The sequence below is a fragment of the Podarcis liolepis genome (assembly GCF_965112155.1).
Source record: "Podarcis liolepis genome assembly, chromosome: 14".
NCBI classification, from domain to species: domain Eukaryota; kingdom Metazoa; phylum Chordata; class Lepidosauria; order Squamata; family Lacertidae; genus Podarcis; species Podarcis liolepis.
The window spans coordinates 53,230,104-53,255,598 of NC_139569.1; the positions used below are offsets into that span (position 1 = coordinate 53,230,104).

Below are 25,495 nucleotides of genomic sequence, written 5' to 3' on the forward strand. Positions count from 1 at the left end.
GTGTCACCTAGAGCTCCTTGGAGAAAAAGGTGGGATAAAAATGCAACAAAATACAACAGCTAGAGGTTCAGGCTCTGTCAGACAATTTGAAAGTCACATGAGTTGCCCCAAAGGAAAGTTGCATGCTATCCCTGCTATTGAGGAAGCATGATCCTCTGTTTATATTTTTACTCTTTGGAAGAGAAAGCTGTAAGGAAATGAGATCTCTAGGAGGCTATAACACAGACCACGCAACTCTTCCGTTCCTCCCCTCCCCCTTTCAGCTATTTCCATCTCTGGATAAATAGTAGGCACCAGCAATTTGCTTGAGGGATGGAAGCCAGCCTGGAAATTGAGAACCAGCCCTCCGAGATGCTCAAGGACCTGGTGCTGAGGTGGTTTCTGCAGACGCAAGCTCCTCTTATGTTACAGGACGGCAGCTGGCCAGAATGGTTCCATGGATTCATTACAAGGAAGTAAGGAGAAAAGCACTGAAATGAATGTTTTAGTTAATTGCCACTGTCTTTTGAACTAGATGATTTGGGATTGATGGGAGGCTGCTGGTTTTGTACCTTTCTCTTTTTATTAAGAAAAGAAAATGTGCTTAACAGGAGAGTCCACGCTAGGGTTGCTGTGGGTTAGTGAATAGATCATCGGGATAGGATTTATTAGATCCACTTTTCTTGAGGACTTTTAAAAAATGCAAACTGATGTGGAAATGTTAAGAACTGAATTTACAATTGGAAAAATGAGAAATGGAGACAAAACAAAAACTGATAGAATCTTTTATGTCTAACCTCTACTTCTGTACCAAATCAGGCTGTGACATTATAAAAGAAGCTGTCTCTTTGTACAGGCAAACTGAAGAGCAGCTGAAAGAAAAAAGCTTTGGCAGTTTTCTCATCCGATTAAATGAGAGATCGTTTGGATACATCCTCTCCTACAGGTAAGCTTTTGAGTTTAGATTGTCTTTTTGGGCTCGAAAATGTCACCATTTTCAAATTGTCTTACACTGGGTTTTTGTTTGTTTGTTTCTTTGTTTTGGACTTCTAGCAGAATGTCATGTAGAATCACTGCTCTCACTCTCTGCCATTCTCCTCCAATAGGCAGTCCGCTTTCTGTGGCCACTCAGTCCCCATGGGGTGGTTTGGGTGGATGGCCAACCCAAGGGTTGCTGTCTCTATATAAATTTGGTGTTCTTCTGAAAGCCCTGGGCCCCTTCAAGCCTCCTGAAAGCTTTCTCTCTTGTGTGTAGATGGTCTTAGGTAGACTACTTAGGGAGCAGCGTGTGTCACCCGAGCACTGGAAAGAGAAGGAATGATGGGGCAACCGGGAACAAATTCCAGAGATGCATGTAATATGAGGCCACTGACTGCAATCAGGAGGAAATGCAATACTGTGATGCAGTACTCTCAGTTGTCCCTCCTAAGACTGAATTGAATCAAGTTCTACTCAGAATAGACCTGCTGAAATGAGGGGAACTAAGTTAGGCATGTCCATTAACTTCAGTGGATTTACTGTGAGTTGATTTTGGATCAAATTCTGCTGGTTTCATCTACAGGTGGTGAGATCCATTGGTGATATTGTTTGGCTCTGTTGACACTGAAATGATTATTTTGGCCCAAGGTTTATAAGTGGGGTGGGGATGGATCCTGGTCTACCATCCTTAAGCGATTGTTTGGTAAGTATATGGGATATGGCAGCTTCCCTCTGGCAACCTGCCCTGTGGAACTCCATGCCAGTAGAGTTTCAACAGGAACTATTTCTGCCTTCTTTCAGCCACCTTCTGAAAAATTGTATAGTGACTGGTGTGGCTAGCAGCCCTTGATAGCCTTATTCTCCATGGATTTTTACAGGCTTCTGAGTTGATTTGTGGGAAAGTGCCTTCTCCTCTCAGGGTGCCATTTGTGATGTCCTCAGCATGGCCAGGACATGGCATGGACACCTCTGCCCCACAACTGTGAGACCCTTGAAGCTTTGGTGCTGTCCATTTTGTTACAGAGCAGGGATGTTGGACTCCAGCTCCCCACAGCCGTAGCCAGCGGGACCAATGGCCAAGAATGCTAGGCGTTGCAGCCCAGCGACCACGGGAGGATTCCCCAGTCCTATGGTGGAGCCTGGCTCCCCTTCAAAGCATCACTTTCTGTGACATAAGAGCAACTCCAGTCCTTAGGCAGCCGATTGTTCAGAGAAAACTGACTCCTGATCGAGACCATTCAGATAGTTTGGTAGTCATACCACAAATGGTGAAAGAAGTACTCATGCAAATTCAGACATGTTAATGTGTCAAAGGCCCTTGATGAGTCTCTGCATGGTGGCTTCTGTCACTGTGGCTCATTTGTAGTCAAATGAAAAGCATTTATTGCACACCCAAAGCCTTATGATGGGCTCTGTCCATCTCTTCTCTCAAATGCTATGTCTGAATTCAATCCTTCTGTGGTGACTTTCCATGAAGAGGTACTCCTTCTTATACAGAAGTTCAGTATTCAGGCTTCTGGAACTGCTCTGCTTAAAAGAATTAAATATATGATGAGAAGCAGAGAGCACGGCCAACAAGATAACTTCCTCCATGAAAAATGCAGTCTTTTTCTAATGTACTAATGTATAATAAGGTAAACCCTCATGTGCTAAGCAGAACCTTTGTGATGTTAATTTATTATGTTTGATTTTGATATGGAAATTTGTTCCTATATGTTTACCACTAGATATCCTTTCGACTTTTACTTTATTTGGCATCTGTTATTATACTTGCTATGTTGTAAACAAATAAGAGAAACAAAAGAATGAAATTTATCTTATGGGAGCTAGTGGCTCTTAGGAACATTTTCTAGGGTGCTTTGGAGTTTTTAACAGGCCAAATGAAGCCTGTGAGCATGGAGGTCTGTACCTTTCTGTTTTTTGCGCCCCACTGACTTCCAGGCAGGACTTCTGGACTACTGCAGTGCTGCACATATGGATCTGCCTTGACAATTGTTCAGAAGCAGCAACTGGCCTGATTTGTAAATGTGTACAGTTCCGGTGGGTGTGTCATGTGTTAGCGGAGGGACAGTACCTTTGGTTGGGAACATGTCCTGCTCCTTCTGAGGTACTTTGTCCACCTTTGGTCCTCACCCTGCACTCAGCTCTCACCTGTGGCTCCTAGAAGCTGTCAGCATGCAGCAGTGGCCACAATCCCAGGAATGGCTTTGACCGGCCAGTTCAACCAGGTGTGGGTAGCTAATGGGACTCAAACCCTCAGAGAGTTGTGTCTTCCCCTACATGCGAAGACAGGCTTTGGCAGATGGAGTGGATGAGTCCAAGGGTGTGCCCAACGGTTAAGAAGGCAGTTTCTGCCCGTGCTATAAAGGGATGTGAGGGGCAGATGGGGCTTGTCCGCCAAGGAGCCCATCTAGGAGAAGGAAAACTCTGATCCTATAGCTCTGCTGCCTTGTGGAATATCTTCAGAAGAAGAAAGGGCTAAGGAGTAAACCCTACACAAATTCGGAGTGGAGTCCCTAAGACGGTTGGATGGCGCCTTGTCTGCCTCCTTCCAGCAACTCCTGCAGCCAAGCTGGTGCCCAACGTCTTGCTCTGCTTTCCTTTGGACCACATCAGTGAGGCCGAGAGACAGGGGGTCTTGGGAAGCCCAGGACATCCCTGCACACTGCCCAGGTTTGTATCCTGGAGAGGACTCTTGGTTGCTGCTAGTGTGGTTGGGCTTTACCCGCAAATGCCAGCAGTTCTGGTGGCAGTTACTAAAAAAGGCTATTGGAGAGAAGTAGACAATGCAAAGCAGAGCAACCAATATGATGGGGGTCTAGAGCAACTCCTGTATGAGGAAAGGTCACAATCATTTGTGGCTTTTTAGTTTAGGAAGAAAAGGTGACGCAGGTCGGGGGCACGATAGTAGTTTATAAAAGCATGTCTGTTGTGGAGAAACTGACAGGAGAGACGTTTTTCACTCTTTCTCATTAATACTAGAACCAGGGATTGTCCACCAAAGCTAAATGGTGAGAGATTTGGGACAGACGGAAATAAGCACTTCTGAACAGAGAAAATAGTTAAACTCTAGAACTCACTGCCACAAGACATGGTGATGGCTGCCAACCTGGGTGCACAGTAATCCAGACAAAGTTAGGAAACCCAGAACAACGAAGGATCAACTGGGGTTACCTCCAAATCATACGCTTAAAGAACTTTTACAGGCATGGAGCATCCTGGGAACTGTAGTTTGTTATGGGTGCTGGAAACTGCAGCTCTGTGAGATCAGCACCCTTGATAAACTATAAACTACAGTTCCCAAGCTTCTCCGTGGCTGTTAAAAGTAGTATAATAATGCTTTACATGTACAGTATGCTGTATTGAGTTGTGGACCATACAAAGTCAAACAGGAAAGCTATTGTTCATTTCTGAATCTCTCAAACATTTCTATTGTATTGGGGCAACCCAGTCAGATGTGCAGGATATAAATAATAAAATTATTATTATTAAAATAATATATATATATTTTTAATGTGTTGAGTGATTGTATGGGCTGAGTGCTTTGCTAATTCAGGTTGAAATTTAAATGAGGAGGACATTGGAAGCATCCCTGGTCAAGCCCTGTTTTCAGGCTGTGCATGGAGCTGAGTTGCCCCCGTCACAGTCAAGGACATGAATCATGTTCTCTGAAGCGGACTTAGTAGCTTAGTAGCTGCACTAACAATGCGCCCAGATCTTCTGCTCCCTTTGCCCACACTCCTAGACCAGTGGAAATTCCTCTCTGCCTAGTCCTAAAAGGGGCACTTCTTTTGACTGCAGGGGAAAAGATCGATGCCGCCATTTTGTCATCAGTTGTCAACGGAATGGATGTTATGTCATATCAGGGGACACCCAGACCCATCCAAGCCTTGCGGAGCTCATAAGCTACTACCAGACTTCCAAGATAGAGCCTTTCGGAGAAAATCTGACTATGGCCTGTCCAAATGTGAGTCAAGCATTAGAGACTTTGTTTCAAAAATATAATCCTTCCTATAGTCATCATGTGAACTGAATTGCTGATCTGAGCAACACATTTTGCCAAAAGCAACCACAGATAGAGTCATCCTGTTGCTTTTAGTCAAGTACAGCAATGTGATCAGCAATCCAGTTCATCTGGACATGATGGTACCCTAAAATTGGATAAGCACCTCTTTATGTGCCCAGATGTTTCAACACGTTTTATAGCCTATTTTAACTTTCTGATATAATTTGCAGGATTTTGTTGGGTTTTATTGGGGGGTTGGGGTGCATTTTCATGCTTGATCTTCTGTGTTGTTTTTATGTTTTATTATAACTTTGTTGGGGACGCGGGTGGCGCTGTGGGTTAAACCACAGAGCCTAGGACCTGCCGATCGAAAGGTCGGCGGTTCGAATCCCCGTGGTGGGGTGAGCTCCCGTCGTTCGGTCCTAGCTCCTGCCTACTTAGCAGTTCGAAAGCACCCCTAAGTGCAAGTAGATAAATAGGGAAGGTAAACGGCGTTTCCGTGTGCGGCGCTGGTGCTGGCTCGCCAGATGCAGCTTAGTCACACTGGCCACGTGACCCGGAAGTGTCTTCGGACAGCGCCGGCTCCCAGCCTCTTGAGCGAGATGAGCGCGCAACCCTAGAGTCGGTCACAACTGGCCCGTACAGGCAGGGGTACCTTTACCTTTTTATAACTTTGTTATTGGAGTTTGATCCTGAAGGTTGGACTAGAAAACACAAGTCTAGGGCATAGTCTCCAACTGCCCCCAAAATGCTGGGACTGTCACAAAAACCCTTAAACCATCACGGCATCTCACTTTCTCATACAGAGTCCCAAATTCCCATCTTCATAGAGATACGCTAACCGCAAATGGCTTGGTGTTGGGAGAAGCAGAGGTAGAGAGAGTTGCCTAGTGAGGCCTTCTCCTCCTCCTCCACTGCCACCGCCACCTCCTCTGCCCAAGTTGGAGAAGATGGGTGGAGGGAAAGAGGGGGAAAGTCTTGCACCAGGCCCGGGGGAAGAGAAAGGGGGAGTGGCACAAGGGGGGCACCACTGCTGACACTGCCAGTGCCACATCAGTGGGAAGCTTTGACTCTCCGGCCTGGCAGCCACCCATCCAGCAGCTGAATAAAAACAATAAGGAGACCCTGAGAAGGAGCAGGCCCTGGGGGTTTGGGGTGGTTGGGAAGGCTGTAGCTGGCAGGGTGCAGGCAGGCCGGGGGGGCTGTAGTTTGAGGGGTGTGGAGTGGACAAGGAGGTTATGGGGGTCAAGGGACACTGGGCTTTGTATTCTTTCAACTGCAGGGATGTTCCAGGAAAGGATTCATTTAACTTCTACAGCTGCCTGAAAACTCTATGTGTTAACATTTAAGGCTGGGAAAATGAAAAGTTGAGAAAAACTGAAAGTGACATATTCCTTGGAGCAAAGGCCCATCTAATTCAGCATTCCATTTTTCCTCCAAATCGTCTTGCAAATCTAACTACTGTTATCCCCCTTTCTATTTCTTTTCCATACCCTGATAGCAAGAGGAAAGAAGCATCTATGATGAAATCTCTGTGCATCAGCCAAGAGCTTTCCAGCAAAGCTCTGCAAGCACCACTTCGGAGCTGACCAGAGAAGTGTCTGGCAGCTCACCAGCCCCCAGGCCAGCAAAAGAAGACAGCAGCCCCCAGCCAGTGACACCCAGGAAAAAGCTTCAGGAGCAGCAGGAGTCTTTGTCAAGGGAGAACTGGAAGCTGAGCCCAGAGGTAGATTTTTCTTGAAGAAAAAGCTCTGAGTGGCTACTGTTAGAAAGATGCTGGCAGTGGTTCTCAGCAGTTTAAATGGCTTTAAACAGACCAATTACTAAAAGAGGCAAACCCTCGCTCTACTTAAAAGTTGGAAGAGAAAGGTCTTCAGTAGGTGCCGAAAAGGTAAGAGAGGCAGTGCCTAATATTCAAGGGAAGGAAATTCCAAAGAGGAGGTGCGACCACAAAAAAGGCCTGGTTCCTATGTTGCGCAGAATGGACCTTCTGGTAAGATGGCATCTGCTGGTCACCCTCACCTGAAGAGCCTAGTGATCAACTAGGTATAGAAGGGGTGAGACCATCTTTCAGGTATCCTGATCCCAAGCTCTATAGGGCTTCACACACCAAAACCAGGAACATAGCCAGCAGCCAGTGAAATTCTTTATGTAGGTTCACCTTGAAATGTGAACTGAATCAAACTTCTTTCTCCACCCCTACTGACTACGAGGCAGGATGGCTGTGTTGTACCTCTACTGGGGGGGGGGCGTGATCTGCCTCCATATGCTGGTTGCTGGAAATCAGAAGCAGAGAGCTGTGCTCAGGTCCTGCCTCAGGGCTTCCCATAGGCATCCAGTTGGCCACTGTGGGAACAGGATGCTGGAATGGATAAGCCAATGGCCTGACTCACTAGAGCTCTTTTTGATGTTCTTTGAAAAGATCACTGTCCTCTCTCATCTTCAAAACGACCTTGACAGATTAGAGAACTGGGCAAAAACAAACAAGATGAATTTTAACAGGGAGAAATGTAAAGTATTGCACTTGGGCAAAAAAAAATATGAGAGGCACAAATACAAGATGGGTGACACCTGGCTTGAGAGCAGTACATGTGAAAAGGATCTAGGAGTCTTGGTTGACCACAAACTTGACATGAGCCAACAGTGTGACGCGGCAGCTAAAAAAGCCAATGCAATTCTGGGCTGCATCAATAGGAGTATAGCATCTAGATCAAGGGAAGTAATAGTGCCACTGTATTCTGGTCACATAGAGGAGGGAGAAAGGTTGTTTTCTGCTGCTCCAGAGAAGCGGACACGGAGCAATGGAGCCAAACTACAAGAAAGAAGATTCCACCTAAACATTAGGAAGAACTTCCTGACAGTAAAAGCTGTTCGACAGTGGAATTTGCTGCCAAGGAATGTGGTGGAGTCTCCTTCTTTGGAGGTCTTTAAGCAGAGGCTTGACAACCATATGTCAGGAGTGCTCTGATGGTGTTTCCTGCTTGGCAGGGGGTTGGACTCGATGGCCCTTGTGGTCTCTTCCAACTCTATGATTCTATGATTCTATGATGTTGATATCCTTGTTTAAGAACTGGACATTAATCTCAGCCATTTCTTCTTGCTTTCCTGCCCCTTTCTATCTCAGCAGGACCCCGAAGCAGCCCCACTGGTGCCAGACAAGAGCTGCTTGCTAATAGCAGAAACCTTTGAGGAAGACTTTGGAACCGAAGGAAGCATTGCTTATTCAGCAGTGAAGAAACACCCGTTAAACAACAGGAGCCTGGAGGTGCCAAAAGACATGTGCAAAGTGTTGGTGGACAGTTTGCCAAAGCCTGAAGAACCTGGCCAAGTTAGTGCCTCTCCCTACAAGAAAAAAACAAGTACCGTGTTTGCATTGCCTAAGCAATCTGATAGTCTATATGGCAAAAAAGTCACAGAAAACTCCCATCCAGAAACTACTTACTCTATAATTAGCCGAGACCAAGACAAGAGCTGTTTGGCATTCCCTGCCCCCACCAGTGGTCCATCCTCTGTTGCTACACCCAAGAAAGCAATGCTAAACCCTCCTGCTTCAGCTCCTCCCAAGCTGTCTCCTAAGTTACCTAATAAGCCTGTGACCTCCTCAGAACTCTGGGGTTCGCAGTCTCCATTTGCAGCCTATGCCAGCTCTCTTGTGTTTGAGAAAGAGCCTCAGGAACCAAACCACCCCCAGAGTTTGCCAGGTTTGCCAAGGGGAAACATGCATGGGCAGATTATTAAGATGAAACACCCTAAATCCACAGCACCCCTCCATGGTGATGATCTTGATGAGGCAAGCAATACTTATGAACAGATTCCTTTTACTTGGTCAAAGGGCATCACCCATGACCCCAATTCAGAAAAGCTTCTCCAGTCTTCACTAATACAGCCCAAAGAGACTTATGATCAAATCTCTGTGAAGACTGGGAGATCCTCTAAGGCACAGGTCTATACTGTGAATCCATGCAAAAAGAGCCCTGATCCGTTCTCCAAAGCCTTTTCCTCAAAAAGGAATGTCTTCACTGCAGAGAACACCTATGAACAAATTCACTTCAGTCCTGGAAAAGAAGCAGAATGCAAGGCAAGCCAAAAGGTAAACAAAGCTTGCATAAAATAGCTCCGCTCATCCAAACCCAGCACCAATCCAAATCAGATCCTGTTGCACTTGCACCCCTTTGGTGTCACCTGGGATGGAACAGGGCCCAATCCTTCCCCCAGATCCCAAAAGGGCCCACTTCCCTTATCTGTTTTTGCTGCTCCAGTGGTGGCAGCAGAGTGTTGGAATAGAAGTTTTTCCTGCTCTCCATTCCCGCCCCATGCCTTTCTGGTGCCCAGCACACTGCTTCAGCTGCAAATTAGGCACCTGGCTGGGAAATGCAGTTAGCAAGGTCAGAAACGCTGAGAAATTCATACTTCCCAGTGCTCCTGGTGTCTGGGTCACAGCATAGCAGCATGCAAGGCAAAAGGGAGTGGGGAAAGAGTTTTGCGTTAGCTCAGTTGGATAGTTTGTGGTGCTGATAACACCATAATTGCTGGTTTGATCTCCTTATGAGTCAGCTGCATATTTTTGCAATGCAGGGACTTTGACTACATGATCCTTGGGGTCCCTCCCAACTCCACAATTCCATGATTCTATGATTCCGTCCCTCCCATGATGCCCCTGATGGAACAGCAGTGAAGAGGAGGGGGTGTTCTGAAGGAGGTGTGGCAGGTGGGAAGTGGGGAAAGAGCCCCAGCTCAGATTAAAATCCAAGCTGAAGATGAACTTTCCAGGGTGCAAAGCTTGCCTTTTCAATTACCCTCGTGCAGAACTGCTCGGTAGACTACCTAAAAATCTCTCTCTGCCTTCCTTTTGAAATAAACCTTCATGTAATTCATTTCCCTACCAGAGTGATAAGCCCAGAAGATTCCTGTTTGCAGAAAAGAAGACTAAATTCTGAGCACTGTGCTTGAACTGTCGCTCTGAGCCTCAACCTGTACTAAAGATCACTAAATGAGAACCAGCAGCAGCTTGGCTTCCTAACAGTCTTCTTCCGCTGTGTTACGAAACCTCATTGTTTCCTACTCTGGGCTGCAATGGTTGCATTTTTACAGAAGTCCCTTTTCCCATCACAAGGCATGCATGCTTTTCTAGAATGTCCTATCTGCTCCGTCAGATGGTTCTGATGACATATAAGTATCAGGTCTGATGTTTAGAGATATCCTTAGCAGCAAAAACCATATTTACCTATTTATTTGAAGTGGCTCTTCACCTTGGCCGTGGGTTGGCAAACTAAGGCCCACTGGCCAGATCAGGCCCAATTGCCTTCTAGATCCGGCCTGCGGACAGTGCGGGATCCAGGCAGCCGGCATAGCACGCGCGTGCACACTGGTTTTTGTGACTCCGCCAGGTTTGGGGGTCAAAAGTGAGGTGGGCGGCTGCTGGAGACAAGCCCCTTCTCCGCCCCTCGCACGCGCAGCAATCTTTTCTCCCGGGGTGGGGGAGAGGGAAAAGGAGCCACAGTGTGGATTTCAGGAGGGGCAGTTGCGGCGGCGGCGGCCGGGGCTCAGAGGCGCCTCGGGAGCGACGCCCGCCCGAGTCTGTGGCAGCGGTGCTCCCCGCTGGAGGAAGCGGGGAGCGCCTGGGCGGCTGCGCTCGGCTGGGGAGGCCGCTCATGAGCTACGCGGTGCGGGCCGAGGAAAGGTAAATCGCCATCGCCGCCGCCGCCGCCTCATCTTCCCTCACGTGGGGAAAAGAGCATTTTTGCTTGAGCGGCGCCGGCCTGACTTAGCGTGGCCAACGGCTTTTCCCTTCACCCACGCATGCGCACACGCTCTCCAGGGCTGACAGGAATGGCACGCTTACCTCAGCCCCCCACCCACCCCCACCCACCCCACCTTCCGAGAGAAATAAGAACTGTCAATGTGTAAAATGCAAAGGAAGCAGCGTGGCTGTATGAGGGAACACCCCCCCCCAAAAAAAGTCACATTTGGGCAACGTTGGGGCTGGTCCCAATAAGGGGTTTTGCCAAAAATGTGGGTCATAATCATGGCAACATGCAGTCCGCCGCCCCCCCCAAGTTCTGAGGGACAATGGACCGGCTCCCCGCTGAAAAAGTTTGCTGACCCCTGACCTTGACAGAAGTCAAGGCCTGAGAGGCTCTGGCACTTCCCCCCCTTTGAAATGTTTCAAAAGCGCCATTGTAAAGCCCATCCCCAGCCCCCCTTTCTCCTCCTTTCAGTGTCCCCTCATTTGCTTAGTTTTGCCCCAGAGCAGAGAAGTTTTTATGCCAAGAGCCAAGTTCCCTCGTGCACAACCTTCCAGGGGCCACATGGACATCCTAAATGAATAAAAGCATATATTCTAAAACTAAAGAAAAACAGTGGGGGGTCATTTAACAAAGTTCTGTTTTGGGTGGTGTATTTTGCTTATGAAAGAACATGTATATTGAAAAGTAACAGGAAGAGTCTCACCAGGAGACAACTCCTATAATGACTTTTGTCAAGCTGGTGCCCAGGGAATGCTTTTGGGCTACAACTCCCATCAGCCGCAGCCAGCACTGTGACACAGCACCCAACTGCCTCGCTTTGAGCAGGAGACCCCAAATTCACAGTCCGGGGATATCACAGGACTATGGGGATTTTAGGAGCTACGCAGGTAGCGCTGTGGTCTAAACCATAGAGCCTAGGGCTTCCCGATCAGGTCGGCAGTTCGAATGCCCACGACGGGGTGAGCTCCCGTTGCTCGGTCCCTGCTCCTGCCAGTTCAAAAGCATGTCAAAGTGCAAGTAGATAAATAGGTACCACTCAGGCGGGAAGGTAAACGGCGTTTCCATGCGCTGCTCTGGTTTCGCCAGAAGCGGCTTCGTCATGCTGGCCACATGACCCAGAAAAACTGTCTACGGACAAACGCCGGCTCCCTCAGCCAGTATAGCAAGATGAGCCACCCCAACCCCAGAGTCGTCCGTGACTGGACTTAACTGTTAGGGGACCTTTACCTTTTTATGGGGATTTTCAGTACACCTTTTGGTCCATATAACTCTCTCCCCTAGGAATGGGGAATCTGTGTTTCTCCCTTTGCAATTGGACCACAACTCCCATCATCCCTTCCTCTTGGCCATGCTGGCTGGGGTTGACAGGACTGAAGTCAAGCAGGGCACCCTGCTGGGAATGGCTGCTGTAGTAGCACTATCAGACAGACAGACAGAGTGAAATCTCTCTAGCCACTGTCATCACTGGGATGCAACAGGGGTGATGGGATTTGGAGCCCAACAGCATCTGGAATCACTATAAGCAGCCACGATAATGGGGGGGGGGGAGGGTCCAATACTCAAAATTACTTTGCTGCTACTTTTTGTTTCGGGGTTGACACACTATCCTCAAACTGCATCTATATTAAAATCCTGGATACCTAAACAAAACATTTCCTTTTGGGTGCTTCTGTTCAGTGCTCCACTCACCCAATTCCACCTTCCCCTGGCCCTCCTCCCCAGTTTCTCATCCTGTCCCTCTGTAATATTTTCAATCAGTATTTCATGGTCCCTGAGTGCACTCGGTCCTCCTTGCTCTGTTTCTGAAGTCTTCCCTTCCCCATCTTGGGGCTCCATCTGCAGCTCAATGACAGAACATCTGCTTTACATGCAGACGGCCCCAGGTTCCACCCCTGGCGCCTCCAGGAAGGGCTGGGAGCTGTGGAGACTTTGGCCTCGCAAGTTTCAGCAGTGCCCTCTGCAATGCTAATATTTGGTCCCCTCCCCCGCCTCTCATGCTCAGTTTGACATCATTGTTGTGGTCCCCCCCCCCATGGCAGTGTGCCCAGTGTGGCAGAAGCGGTCGCACTATCCTAAAACTGCCTCTGCTGGGAGGCAGCCATGTCTGGAATCCTGGGATGATGGTGTGACTCCATATAAGGCAACTTTCTACGTTGGATGAACTGTTTTCTTGTGGGCAGCCGTCACTTCTCCCCTCAGGAAGATCATCGGAAAAGATGCCAAGGATTGAATCTGGGACCTTCTGCCTGCCTGTCTGAAGGCCTTGGGCTGGTCCTGGTTAATTCCCACATGCTGTGGCAAGTTTCTTTGCCCCCTCTCTCTAGCAGCCATTAGGAGAAAGCATGAAAATTCACAATGCGATGGGACGGTGTCATGATAGCAAGAGAGAACTTGCTGGTCACATGTGAAATGGTAATAGGTGCCCTGCCCTCTGTCCAGAGAGGCCTCCAGAATTGTCTTTATTTCTCCCCTGGTTTGGGAGTTCTGAATTACCTGGTCTTCTTTCCAAAGCAGAATGGATGCATTGATCCTCCTCCATCCCTTTTGGACAAGTCTCTCTTCAGAATTCAGAGTGAATTCAGTCCTTTTTAAAATCCTACCCCGTCCACATCACCAATGCACATGCAGACAATGATTTTTTAAAAACCCACAGAAGCATATCTACAAGCAATTGTAGTGTGATTTGTACACATGTTTTGGTGTGTGATGATTTGTATAATCCACAGCAGCTGGTATTCAGATGCATATGCCTTTGACGGTAGAGGCAGAGCAGAGCCATTGTGGAGTGCTTTTTTGTGCAGTGTTTTAGCAAGACATGCATCAGTGTAACAAAGGGTGGGAACAATGCAAAGGAACCTAATAAAATGCTGCTTAACACACATGGCAGCGTGGTGCAGTGGTTAAAGTGTTGGACTAAGACCAGGGAGAGACCAGGGTTCAAATCTCCACTCAGCCACAAAACTCATTGGGTAACCTTGGGCCAGTCACTACCTCTCTGCCTAACCTACCTCACAGAATAAGAAGAAGAAGAGGAGTTTGGATTTGATATCCCGCCTTTCACTCCCCTTCAGGAGTCTCAAAGCGGCTAACATTCTCCTTTCCCTTCCTCCCCCACAACAAACACTCTGTGAGGTGAGTGGGGCTGAGAGACTTCAGAGAAGTGTGACTGGCCCAAGGTCACCCAGCAGCCGCATGTGGAGGAGCGGAGACGCGAACCCGGTTCCCCAGATTACATGACTACCGCTCTGAACCACTACACCATACTGGCACCATACAGGGGTGTTGTGGGGAATAAATGAGGAGAGAAAGAACCATCTACACTACCTTGAGCTCCTTGAATAAAAAATGTGGGATATAAATTCAATGAATGAATATTAAAGCTTCTATTCCAGAACTAATTTCAGAAATCATTCTCGTTATACCAGGCCAAAAAACCACCAAGAAGAATAAAATCAGGAGTAGTTTAATCATGGACAACTTGGATACAGAAGCCACAAATATGTATCAGAGCCCTTCTATAAGACTGTTAGAGAACAGTTATTGTACATGTGTGATTGTCATCCTGCCCCAGTTTTCAGCCAAGACTGGGCATGAAAAGAAAAGGAAGGAAGCTGGTTTTGTAGAGAGGGTATGAGAGCCAAGAGTCAGGGGTTGCTGTCATGCATTTGAGGAGGAAGATTGCATAGCTGGCTTTCTTTAAAAAGCAGGAGATGTCCTTATTCTTGGTGATGTACTTCCTCTTTACTTTTTCATGAGTATATTCTTGGCTTGATCTTGAGTGTGTGGTTGTTGTTTTGCAATATGTCAGAAATATTGAATTTAATATGAAACTAAATGAGACCCTCATTGGATGCCAGCAACATAATTCAAAAAGAGTCCATTTGAAGAAGAATTGTTTGCTAATATATGACACTTTAAAAAAAATAAAAATGTTTCAAGTTTCTTCAGGATGTGAGCATCCGTACAATACTGGTCGCTTAAGCACCTAAAGCCAGCCCAGTGGCTCCCTGGGCACGGACACCCGTCTTCCATGATCACGGATGCAGCCACATCCATCTGTGTCAGGTGACGGCTCCGGACAGACGGTGCTACGCAATGGTGGAGACATCTCCTGTAAGGCCGGTTTTTATGTTTATCCATTACCTTCTGGGAGTCTCTGCTAGATCACTCTTTCCTTTTTGCTTGGAGGGACAACAATATCAAATCTTTACAAATATAAAAATTGCAGGGAGACACACAGAGCAGCATCTGGTCTGGTTAAAACAATGTGGCCACCCCACAACTTTTCATCTGCCTGCCACATCACTGGCCAACGGTGACGGTGGGGGGAGCCAAATGTCTCCACAGGTTCATTCCAGAGAAACAGCTTCTTCTCTTCATTACTGTGAAACTCTGAGATTTGTTCACTCCTCTGTTGCAGAATTCAGAGGAGGAGGCTGACATGTAGGCCCCCTCCCCCTGCAAACACATGCAGTGCTTGAGATTCAGAGAGGCAGGACAGGCGTCAAATTATTCCCAGCAGCTCAGCCCAACGTTTTCAGATTCGTATATGGAAGGTGCTGCAGAGACATAAACAAGATTCAAGGTAACAGCAGAGCAGAAGCATCGCTTTGGAAGAGTTGACAAAGGTGAGATATAAATGCAGTAAATAAATGAAGTACAGACAAAACTCAGGTGTGTGTGTAGTGGATTAAATATTCTGTCACAAATATCTGAACAGTGGGCACACATCTTGGAGCCCCCCCTTCAAATACTTGCAACACCCCTGGGCAAACAGCACCTTGAATTGTACAGTGGTACCTTGGGTTAAGTACTTAATTCGTTCCGGAGGTCTGTACTTAACCTGAAACTGTTCTTAACCTGAAGCACCACTTTAGCTAATGGGGCCTCCTGCTGCCGCCGCGCCACCAGAGCATACTTTCTGTTCTCATCCTGAAGCAAAGTTCTTAACCTGAAACACTATTTCTGGGTTAGCGGAGTCTGTAGCCTGAAGTGTATATAGCCTGAAGCGTATGTAACCCGAGGTACTGCTGTACATGAAAGCAAACCGGAGACTGGTAAAGATCATAGAACCATAGAATTCTGTTGTTGTTTGAATTTATATACCGCCCTATACCTGGAGGTCTGAGGGTGGTTCACAGAATTCTAGAATTCTAGAGTTGGAAGGGACCCCGAGGATCATCTAGCCCAACCCCAGCTGTACCAGGTGGGAATTGAACCTGCAACCTTGGCGTTATCAGAGGAGCTGGTGTCAGTCAGTAACTTGGCTGTGCCACTTTCTGCACTGGCTAAAATAGCTTCTAAGGGCAACCACATAGCCATGCAATGCAGTAATCAAGCCAGGTTGCTATCAGGGGCTCAGATAACCCTGGGCAAGGCACTGTCGGTCTCTGTTGAAGCTATTGCTGCACCACCTGTACCAATCCATACAGATCTGTTTTTTAAAAAATAAAAAGAGTTTTAGCTTCCACAATGATTTATAAAACAATTTCCTGTGGGAAATGTAACCAGTCTTGTAGAACAGAACACTTAAGCCATGGCCAGCTCTGAGTGCTAATGGGTCCATTAAAATACAAGCAGCCTCAAAATGATAACATTTTTTTAAAGTGAAATAAACCTACAGGGATCAAATTTTCTGAACCAGCCACTGCCTCAGTCATTTACAACTTATTCCTACTTCTGGACTCTGTCCAGCACAGACAATTTCCTCTGTCCTGGCCAGCTATTAGAGCAGAGGGATGGGTTGTCGCTGGAGTTTTTTTTAGTTTTCCTCTTCCGCGCTTATAGGGCAGGGCTGCAGCTCCAGGGGTGCAGCATCTGCTTTGCATGCAGAAGGTCTCAGGTTCAATCCCTGGACTTTAAACGTCTCCCATCTGAAACCTTGGAGAACTGCTGCCAGTCTGGGGAGGTCATGCGGAGCTAGACGGACCAATTGTTTCATTGTTGTTTTATAGTTCCTGTGGCCTGTTGTCCACTGTGGATATGGCCAAAATCTGGATTTCCTGCATTGAGCTGGGTTGGGGGTGAACTAGATGACTTACCAGATCCCTCCAGCACTTCTATGCATATCTGCTTTTGCAAAACAAAAGAAAAACAAAAAAGATTTCAAAGAGTGAAATCCTTTCAAAAATATGCACGTAAGAACTTGGAACAGAGAGGCAATCATGATCTGGTAAGTTCCCTGTGCAGTATAAACAAAGGCAGCCCAGATGTACTGAGATGAAGCTAATATTACAAGGAGTAATGAAAGTAACAATATACAGAAGCAGCAGGACAGTAACTCAAAGATACTGGGTTCCTCTGGCACCAACTCTTCCTCTTTTATGGAGTAATTTAAAACCCTCTGGGATTGCTGTCATTCTCAGGGATAGCGTGCACTTAGGGGGGAGGGATTATAAAGGCCAGTCCAATATTTTGGATGCAAAAGACCAACATATCCACAAAATACATTTAAAGCACATTTAACACGGCTCCCCCACCACAGAGAAAGATTCTTGGGAAGTGTAGTTTACCCCTCACTGGGTTACAATTCCCAGCATCCTTAGCAAGCTACAGTTCCCAGGATTCTTTGGGAGAGAGCATGTGTTTTAAAAGTGTGTTTAGAATGATTTGATCAACTCTGCCTAGTCAAGCTATCTGTCCAGATTGCGACCCAGAGCCCCTGTGCCAGAAGGCCTACATTTCACAAGCAGCTGGGGGGGGGGGTCAGCAGGTATTTGGACAGTGCCTCTTTAAAGTGCAGAAGGGGGTTGGCAGGAGGCTCGCAGGATTGAATCCATGTACCCCAAATGTCTCTGCACACAGAGGAGGCCAATCTAGAACTCTTCACCCTGCCATTTACAGGAATTATCTGCTGTTTCCAAAGTTCAATGGTGAGTGTGGATCCTTATGTCGTCAAACCAACATTCTTGCATGTAATGCAATGGTTTCATCTTTTTATAATTGTACATTATACTATTGTAACCCATCCTAGGACCTCTAGACAGATAATGACAGGAAGACAGAGAGAAGGCAACAATGAATTTAACACAATGAAGTGAGAGTGCTTTCTCCTCCACCCCAATCCTCATCCCATCTCCTTCCATGACTATTTGTTTAATTTACATAGTGCCTTCTGGGCATTGCATTGAGGAAGTTCATTGTTTTAAAGAAAGTCCAGCCATTTAATTTAATTTAATAAACATGAATGATGCAAAGCAAGCGAAAGGGGAAGAATCAAATGAGCAAGTTTGGTGATCATGAGGGTCACTACATGAGACAGTTCTGGAAAAGGGCAATTAGTCCCAGCTAGATGGGTGGAGGAATCCTCACAGACTCAAATTAGAGTCAATAATCCTAAGGCTGATCAACCAATAGTTTGATTCAACATAAGGTGCCTTCCTATGATTGGTAGGCCTGTATTTCAATCCCAAAGCCCCCTGGAACTGTAGTTCAGTGGAAAGTTGAGTGAATTCCAGAAAGAAGCCTTGCAGCCCCCCAACAAATAAAAAAATAAATAAAATTTGTGGTTCTTTGGGTGAATTAAGTTAAAATTTATCAACGTAGATGTGCTACAACTTTCTTGTTTAGTAATGAGCCTAGTTGTTACCACTTAAAAGCAAGTCAAATCAAATATACAAGGGAGCTTTCTTCTTTAAAAAAAAAGTATCATAATCCGATTGGTGGTTCTGTTTAATCATACAGTTAGAATATTTAACTTTTATTTTATATATATGAATATCTTTCTGTTTTTAGTGTATATTCAATGTATGTTACGTAACTCCTAAAATAAGTATCTGTTCCGGTAATGCTGACTATTTCAGTTCCAAAAAGGGAGAGAAGGTGGTATCTGAACCACAGCATTTGATTCATCAATCCTAATTTAATTACTTTTTTTCAACCCAATACACCACTTAAGCAGTAGGAACTGTTTGGGAAAAGGCTGTGCTGAAACTCTGAATCTTGTTATACCTGTAATTGAATTCCCCCATTAAGCAAATCCCAAATAAGAAAGAACCCAAACTCTGGTCTTTTGCTACTACCTCTTGAGCAGTCCTTTCTAGTGGGTGGGTGTGGGTGTGCGCAGGGATGTGCATGTGCTGCTGCCCCATTGCAGTGATGCTAAATTCCTGGATTTCTTACCTTCACCTCGCAGGAGTAAAACCCTATCTTCAAAAGGAACTTGCAAGTTCCACCTGGAGATATCTGAGCGGTGGCTTTATCCTTTTCCTGTCTCTAGAGTGTTGTGGGGCAGAATGCAGCCAATGGTCTGTAGCCACCATTCTGTGTCCACTCGTGCAAGAACACTAGCAGATGGGTGAGTTGTTGTGCAAAGAGGAATTCAGTACAGCCGTTGCATTAGGTTAAACCCATTGAACAACCCTTTTCATGATCTCTGGCACCACAAAATTGCCAGCAACTTGCTTACGGTAGGTGATCTCTTGCTCAGCTACATTCCACTGGTGCAAAGCATTTCACCGACACAGTAAGTACAACTGCTAAGTGATTTTAACTTGGCACTACATTGGCTACAACCCAGTATCTTCAGGATCCTGACTGCACCTTCCTTTTTGCTCTGCTCCTCCTCTCCACACATCTGCAAACAACGCTACAGAAGCAATGCCCTCATCCCATCCTGAAAGGAAAGCCTGCTCCTATTTGAATCATGGGGAAAGCTGTGGAAAGAAAATTTAAAATTCACGGCATGTAGTTCGCTAAAAGAAAACTATATGAAAATGATGTATCGATGGTATTTAACACCTGTAAAACTTGCTAAGATGTATAAAAACTCATCTAACTTATGTTGGAAATGTAAAGAAAAAGAAGGTACGTTTTTTTCATATGTGGTGGACATGCAAAAAGGTAAAAGGCTTCTGGGAAATGATACACAATGAAATGAAAAAAATGTTTAAAAATATTAGATGAAGTGCCAAAGAAGCAAAAGAGACTATTTATGTAGGCAACCACAGCTGCCAGAATGCTACTTGCCCAGAAGTGGAAAGAAGAGGACGTCCCAATGAAAGAAGAATGGAAGACTAAGATGATAGACTATACCAAAATGGCAAAATTAACCGTGAAGATCAGGCACCAAAATGAAGGAAAATTTAATCAAGAATGGGGGGAAACTATAGAGTATTTTAAAGAACACTGTAAAAATGTTGAAACATTAGCAGGGTGGTTGTAGCATTTATGAACTAAAGGTAAAATTAGGATGTGAAAATGAATTTGAAATTAAGTGAAGAAAAATAGTTATATGCAAAGAGAATAAAGGGGGGAATGGAAACTGGTGGGTGAGAGGAAGTCAATCAATTCTGGGAGCATTGCAAATGCTTATACATGTACCTGAGGAAATCAGGTGCTTTGGAAATCATGTTTTCAAAATCAGAAAATCCAAGCTTGCCATCACCGTCCATATCCGCTTCATCAATCACTTTTTCGCAGACCAGGCTCACCTCTTCCTCTGTCAGCTCTTCTTTTGTCAAATTGTTGAGGGTTTTTTCCAGATCAGATTTACAAATGAAGTTGTCTGTGTTAAAATCTGGGCAAGCAAAGATGGGAGAAAACAGGTGGTCGATATGCCTCTTCTCCAAGGACACCGTAAGCCCAAAGGGAACCCCTGGATGGCAGGTGACTAAAGGATGTGTGAACGTTATCTCAGTCAGGAATATCAGAAGAGCTCTGCTGGACTGAACCATTCATCCAGAATCCTGCCAACAAGATACCTCTGAAAATCCCACCAATGGGGACTGTTTGTCCCCCAGCAACTGGAATTGAGAAGTGGGCATGAAGGTCCCACTCTTAGCCATCACGATTCATGGGTCACATCCAGATCATAATTCAAATCAAATTTAAAGCACATGGACTTGGGAACCATAGTTTGCCCCCTCACAGCTACAGCTCCCAGGATGCCTGGAGGAAGCCATGTGCATTCAATGTATGTTGTGGCTGTGGCCACAGTTCAGAGCTGAGGAGAGACCATGACTTCACCTGCTTCCTGCCCCTGTTCACGGCTCCTCATCTGCTTCACGGCCAGGGGAAGGCTCAGGTCTGTGGCCCAGAAGCACGGGGGGGGGGTGTTCCACAGAGTTTAGAGCTACAGGGACGACTTTTCCAAGTAACCATTAAGTGACCATTACAGTCCTCCCCAGTTCCACTTTACAAAACAGCAGGCCAAGGGGGTGAATTTGGCAGGTGTTGGCTGCTCTACACCAGGTGCTTGCCGATTAATCTTGCAAATGCATAAGAGAATGGCAATTAAAAGGCCATTGCATTGATTTGTTTTATTGTCTTTGGCCCAAGAAGCAGGATTAGCATCATCCCTATTTAATTATAGAGCTGCAGAATGACATTTAGCATGTTGGGTAATTGTCAGTAAAACAGTCAGCATGGATTTATTTGCAAAAGCTCTGGCATCTGGTAGGTCATTCTGAAATAAAGAAAATAAATCAGAAAGCGTTTTTTAAAAAATATCGGGCCCCCACCTCACCCAAAAAATGCTTTGGTGAAATTTAAAATCAGCTGTTATACTAAATCAATTATATTGCTTCTGAGAATGTTGCTTCTCAGAAGCCCAAGGTGTTTTTTTTTTTAAAAAAAATTGCAGTTGTTCCATAAGGCAAGAGTGAATACACAATTTCCAACTACACAGCACCCCCAGGAAGCTGAGGGAATCATAGAGTTGGAAGGGACCCTTGAGGGTCATCTAGTCCAACCCCTGCCATGAAGTTTACCCATGAGATCGCCTTACTTCACATATGCCCCTTCAGCTGCTTCAATCTGCAGAACTGCCAGAGGTGTCGCATAATATTCATTCCGCATTGTAAAAAAATCTGTATCTTAGTGTGGCAGAACCTATACTTTGGAACTCCCTGTCTATTGACCTCAGCCTTCACTGAACTCTTTCTGCGCCTGCTAAAACCTTTTTTTGTAGACAAGCCTACGCTGATATGTAGAACTTTGTTGTGTGTTTTAATCTGTTTCTAATTTATCACTTATTTATTTATTACATTTTTATTTACAATTAAGCAATGTATAAATTTTATTAAATATAAATCTGAAATGGACCAAAACAAAATTCCCTTCCCTTCTGGTCGATGTTCTAACCCAATGCCAATTCCTCTCCTTACCATAGACCTTGAAGGCGTAGATTGCTTTGAGCTCTCGAGGGGCCGTTTCGCTGAGTACAGAGAACATGTCAACAAAGTCATTGAAGCTGAGGCTCCCCTCGTCATCGTCAGAAAAGGAGTGGACAATCCTCTCCCGGAAGGGGTTCTCCTGCAGAAAGACAGAATGCATGAGCAACTTGCAGATTTGCTTCTCTTTTAAAAAGAAACCCAAAAAGGCAGCACTTTAGCTGAAACACTCCTTTAAAAGTCTCTCTGTATCACCCAAAACAAGTGTACAACCAGGGCTTTTGTCCCAGGGGGCACTCAAGGGTACGCAGTACCAGCACCTCTTTTTTGCTGTTAAAAAGTGCGGCACTTACGGTTACAACTTCATGCTGAGCATAGGCGCCGACTCCATGGGGCTTGAGGGGGCCCGAGCCCCCTCAAAAATTTGTTTGGGGGGGCTCCGCCCCCCCCAATAATCTCCGGCGCCCCTCCAGCAGAGCGCCATCGCCGCCCCTCCCCCACCCCAAAATGCACAGGGTCGGGCTGCATGCCTCCTGCCCTCCCTCCCTCCCGAGCAAAAGCTCCACCCAATTTCCTTCGGAGCTGATTAATAGGCGCAGCACACTCTCCCCTATTCGCTCGTGAGGAGGCGGGGCCACTTTATTTGCATATTCATGAGCTTATTTATTATTCATGAGCTTTCCCGGGGGCCCCCCCCCAATATTTTTTATAAGTCCGCGTCCCTGATGCTGAGTACCAGGACCTATTTTTCTAGAGGAAAAAACACTGTGTACAACCTAATACAAAATCCCAATTATAAGTAAGAACGCTGAATCCCCACAAGAGATCACTGGTGAAAAGTCCATTTCACTGAGTTTTTCTCAAGCTCCTGCAAATCATTGGTGCTTTTCAACTCCTGAGGAATGTCTAGTTGCTCCCAACTACTCGAAAGTATAGACGCTCTGTCTCCCAACCCTGGGCTTGTCTTGGGAGGTGACCTCAGTGCCCAGATTGGCCTTGTTTCCCCACAAAATACAATATTATCTGGACTAAACTTGGAGGACAAACCCGAAATCTGTCAGAGGGCAGCAATGGACACCACCTCTAACCACACTGGGAAATATCTTTGTGAACTTATAAGTAAGCATAACCTTTTGTTATGCAATGGGCATGGTCAAGGGGATCAAGAGAGTTATTTTACTTTTTTAAAAAAAATAATTTTTATTAAGTTTTCCATTTAACAATCCAATCATATCACATTAGGTAATCCGAATTATACCAATACATATCATAAAATCCAAATATTTTGCCGAATTTTTAATTTTTTTGTTGGGGGTACCCATGCTTCAAGTTCAGTAAGGATCCAATCATCTCACATTTCTGCTGCTTTAATGTTCACAAGTCCAATCTTCTTCTTGTTATCGTTTTTCTTCTTAATAACCTCTGAGTTGTTTCCACAGGTGAGTTGAAGCAAGCATTATTATGTTTCTGTGTGGACTTTCACACTGATCCAAAAGTCCTATTTGAGTGGCAGGCGCCATTTTGACAGTTCCGATGAAACAAAGTCTAAGCGTCTGCTCATTAATTTTCCCAGACCAGTTGCTCCATAAATCAACCTTTCCAGGGGAGTTTTTGCCAAATCAGACGTACAATCCAAACATGATAACAGAACAGTGGCTCGCCTCCCCCTTTGACTGTAAATCGAGGGTTATTTTACTTTTATCTCCCCCAGAGGCTTTACTAGCACCATAGATTATATCCTAACATCCAATAATGTGCCAGTTGACTGAGACACCTTTAGGATAATTCCCAAAGCTGAAAGTGACCACTTTCCACTTGAGTTATCTCTGACATCATTCGTTTCTCCTGCCTTTCCTAAATTATTGGATGAAACGGAATATCTGATACTTGGAAAGTGGAGGTTAAAATGGAATGCACAGGTCCAAGAAAAAATGATTCAGATCCTGGATTTCATGAATTTGCTTTATTAAAGGGGGAAATGTTGTTAGAAACAGGAAACATAATCAGACATTATTAGAACATAATCAACCAAATGCGCCCACTGATGTACACAGCTAGTGAGTAAAAAATAAAAAGTTTCAAAGACAGACTTGGTTTGATAAGGAATGTCAGAATAGCAAAAAATGCCTATCTTAGAAAATTGAAGTTAAAACATGACAAGCACAATCTTGCTCTACAAGCTGAGGTAGCCCAATTATGATACAATTATAAATTATTACTTAAAAACAAGAAACAAATATATTATGAGCAACAGTGGAAAGCATTGGGAGATGCAGCACTTCAAAAGAACTCACGAAAATTCTGGCATCTCGTTGCCCAAGGTACAAATGGGCTGGGCTACTCGTTAGAAGTATCTGTTCAAGGAAAGGATTGGGTGACATATTTTACAGGAATATACAGCCCCCGCTCTGACTCATCCTCACAAGTTTACTATACTCAGTTATTAGAACTGCCAGAATGGCCGGATGTCACACCCAATCAGATTAAGAGGCTAATCGTAAGCCAGCTAGCCAATAAAGCTCCAGGAGAAGACATGGTCCCAATGGAGATGTATAAGATAAGACCAGATTTCTGGTCACCCATTTTTGCAAAACTGTTTTCATACATTAACAGCTCAGGTCACATACCAGAAGGGTGGAAACTGAGTATAATTGCTCAATATATAAGGAGAAGAAGAAGAGTTTGGATTTGATATCCCGCTTTATCACTACCCAAAGGAGTCTCAAAGCAGCTCACATTCTCCTCTCCCTTCCTCCCCCACAACAAACACTCTGTGAGGTGAGTGGGACTGAGAGACTTCAGAGAAGTGTGACTGGCCCAAGGTCAGCCAGCAACTGCATGTGGAGGAGCGGAGATGTGAACCCGGTTCCCCAGATTACAAGACTACCGCTCTTAACCACTACACCACACTGGCTGGTGGTGATAAGAAAAATCCTGCCAATTATAGACCCATTAGTTTGTTAGATGTAGCCTCTAAACTATATGCCAGGCTCCTTCTTGGGAGACTGGAAGAATGGGCAGATACAAATAAGGTGATATCTGAAGCCCAGGCAGGTTTCCAAAGAGGGAAATCCACATAGGACTAGTGCTTTCTGCTATGTAAATACATCCATAATTTGAAGCAAAAACTATATGTTGCTTTTATCGATCTAAAGTCAGCTTTCGATACGGTTCCTAGACATGCATTGTGGCAGAAATTAGAAAAGACAAATATAGACCCCTGTCTATTATTTCTCATCAAAACATTATATACTGACACATCAATACAAGTAAAGGTGGATCTGGCTGGCCATCTTACCACTAGAATTAAGACCATTACTGGAGTCAAACAGGGATGCATTTTGGTGCCTTTCTTGTTTAATTTTTATATTAATGACATGGTTAAAGAACTGGAGGGCCTACAGTTTGCCCCTGTCACAATTCTTGACCAAAAATTCTCAGTCTTAATGTATGCTGATGACCTAGTACTTGTATCTACAACCCAGGTAGGCCTGAGACGGCTGCTTGCGAAATTAAGTTCATATTGCACGAGGAATGCTTTATCTATAAAATGCGATAAGACACAGGTCATTGTATTTGGGAAGCGCCCATGGTCAGGTTGGAGACTCGCATGTTGAGCATAGAGAGCCAAATAAATAAAACAATCCTCTGCTACTGGTTTAGAATTCAACAGA

At 45.4% G+C, this 25,495-nt stretch overlaps 2 protein-coding genes across 7 annotated transcripts in view; one reads left to right on the plus strand and one right to left on the minus strand.

Annotated features, from left to right (window-relative positions):
* Nucleotides 1-254: 254 nt before the first annotated feature.
* Nucleotides 255-12,360, plus strand: SH2D7 (SH2 domain containing 7). 3 transcript variants are annotated; one of them, XM_083475827.1, is made up of 6 exons: nt 255-455; nt 836-925; nt 4,759-4,924; nt 6,465-6,689; nt 8,088-9,053; nt 9,539-12,360. In XM_083475827.1, the coding sequence occupies exons 1-6, from the start codon at nt 313-315 to the stop codon at nt 9,545-9,547; spliced, it is 1,599 nt and encodes a 532-aa protein (XP_083331953.1). In that variant the 5' UTR covers nt 255-312; the 3' UTR covers nt 9,548-12,360. The 3 variants fall into 3 exon arrangements, with proteins under 3 accessions (XP_083331953.1, XP_083331951.1, XP_083331952.1); XM_083475825.1 differs by having other exon boundaries at nt 9,850-12,360; XM_083475826.1 differs by having other exon boundaries at nt 8,091-9,053; nt 9,850-12,360.
* A 1,797-nt stretch (nt 12,361-14,157) lies between these two features.
* CIB2 (calcium and integrin binding family member 2) overlaps nt 14,158-25,495 on the minus strand; it is a 44,537-nt gene continuing 33,199 nt past the window's right edge. For 3 of the 4 annotated variants that reach the window (XM_083476034.1, XM_083476035.1, XM_083476036.1), the window contains 3 exons: nt 21,816-21,963; nt 20,032-20,227; nt 14,158-15,269 (listed from right to left, as the gene is read on the minus strand). In XM_083476034.1, the coding sequence (XP_083332160.1) occupies nt 15,248-15,269; nt 20,032-20,227; nt 21,816-21,963 (366 nt within the window). In that variant the 3' untranslated portion in view covers nt 14,158-15,247. Of the gene's footprint in view, nt 15,270-15,936; nt 20,228-21,815; nt 21,964-25,495 lie in introns of all 4 variants that reach the window. The other variant, XR_014519284.1, reaches the window with a different exon arrangement.

Bases quoted from the DNA above. Each gene is read 5' to 3' on its own strand.
- SH2D7 (XM_083475825.1), top strand. From the start codon at position 313: ATGGAAGCCAGCCTGGAAATTGAGAACCAGCCCTCCGAGATGCTCAAG. The intron at 456-835 runs GTAAGGAGAAAA...CTCTTTGTACAG, and splicing joins CATGGATTCATTACAAGGAA to GCAAACTGAAGAGCAGCTGA. The intron at 4,925-6,464 runs GTGAGTCAAGCA...ATACCCTGATAG, and splicing joins TGACTATGGCCTGTCCAAAT to CAAGAGGAAAGAAGCATCTA.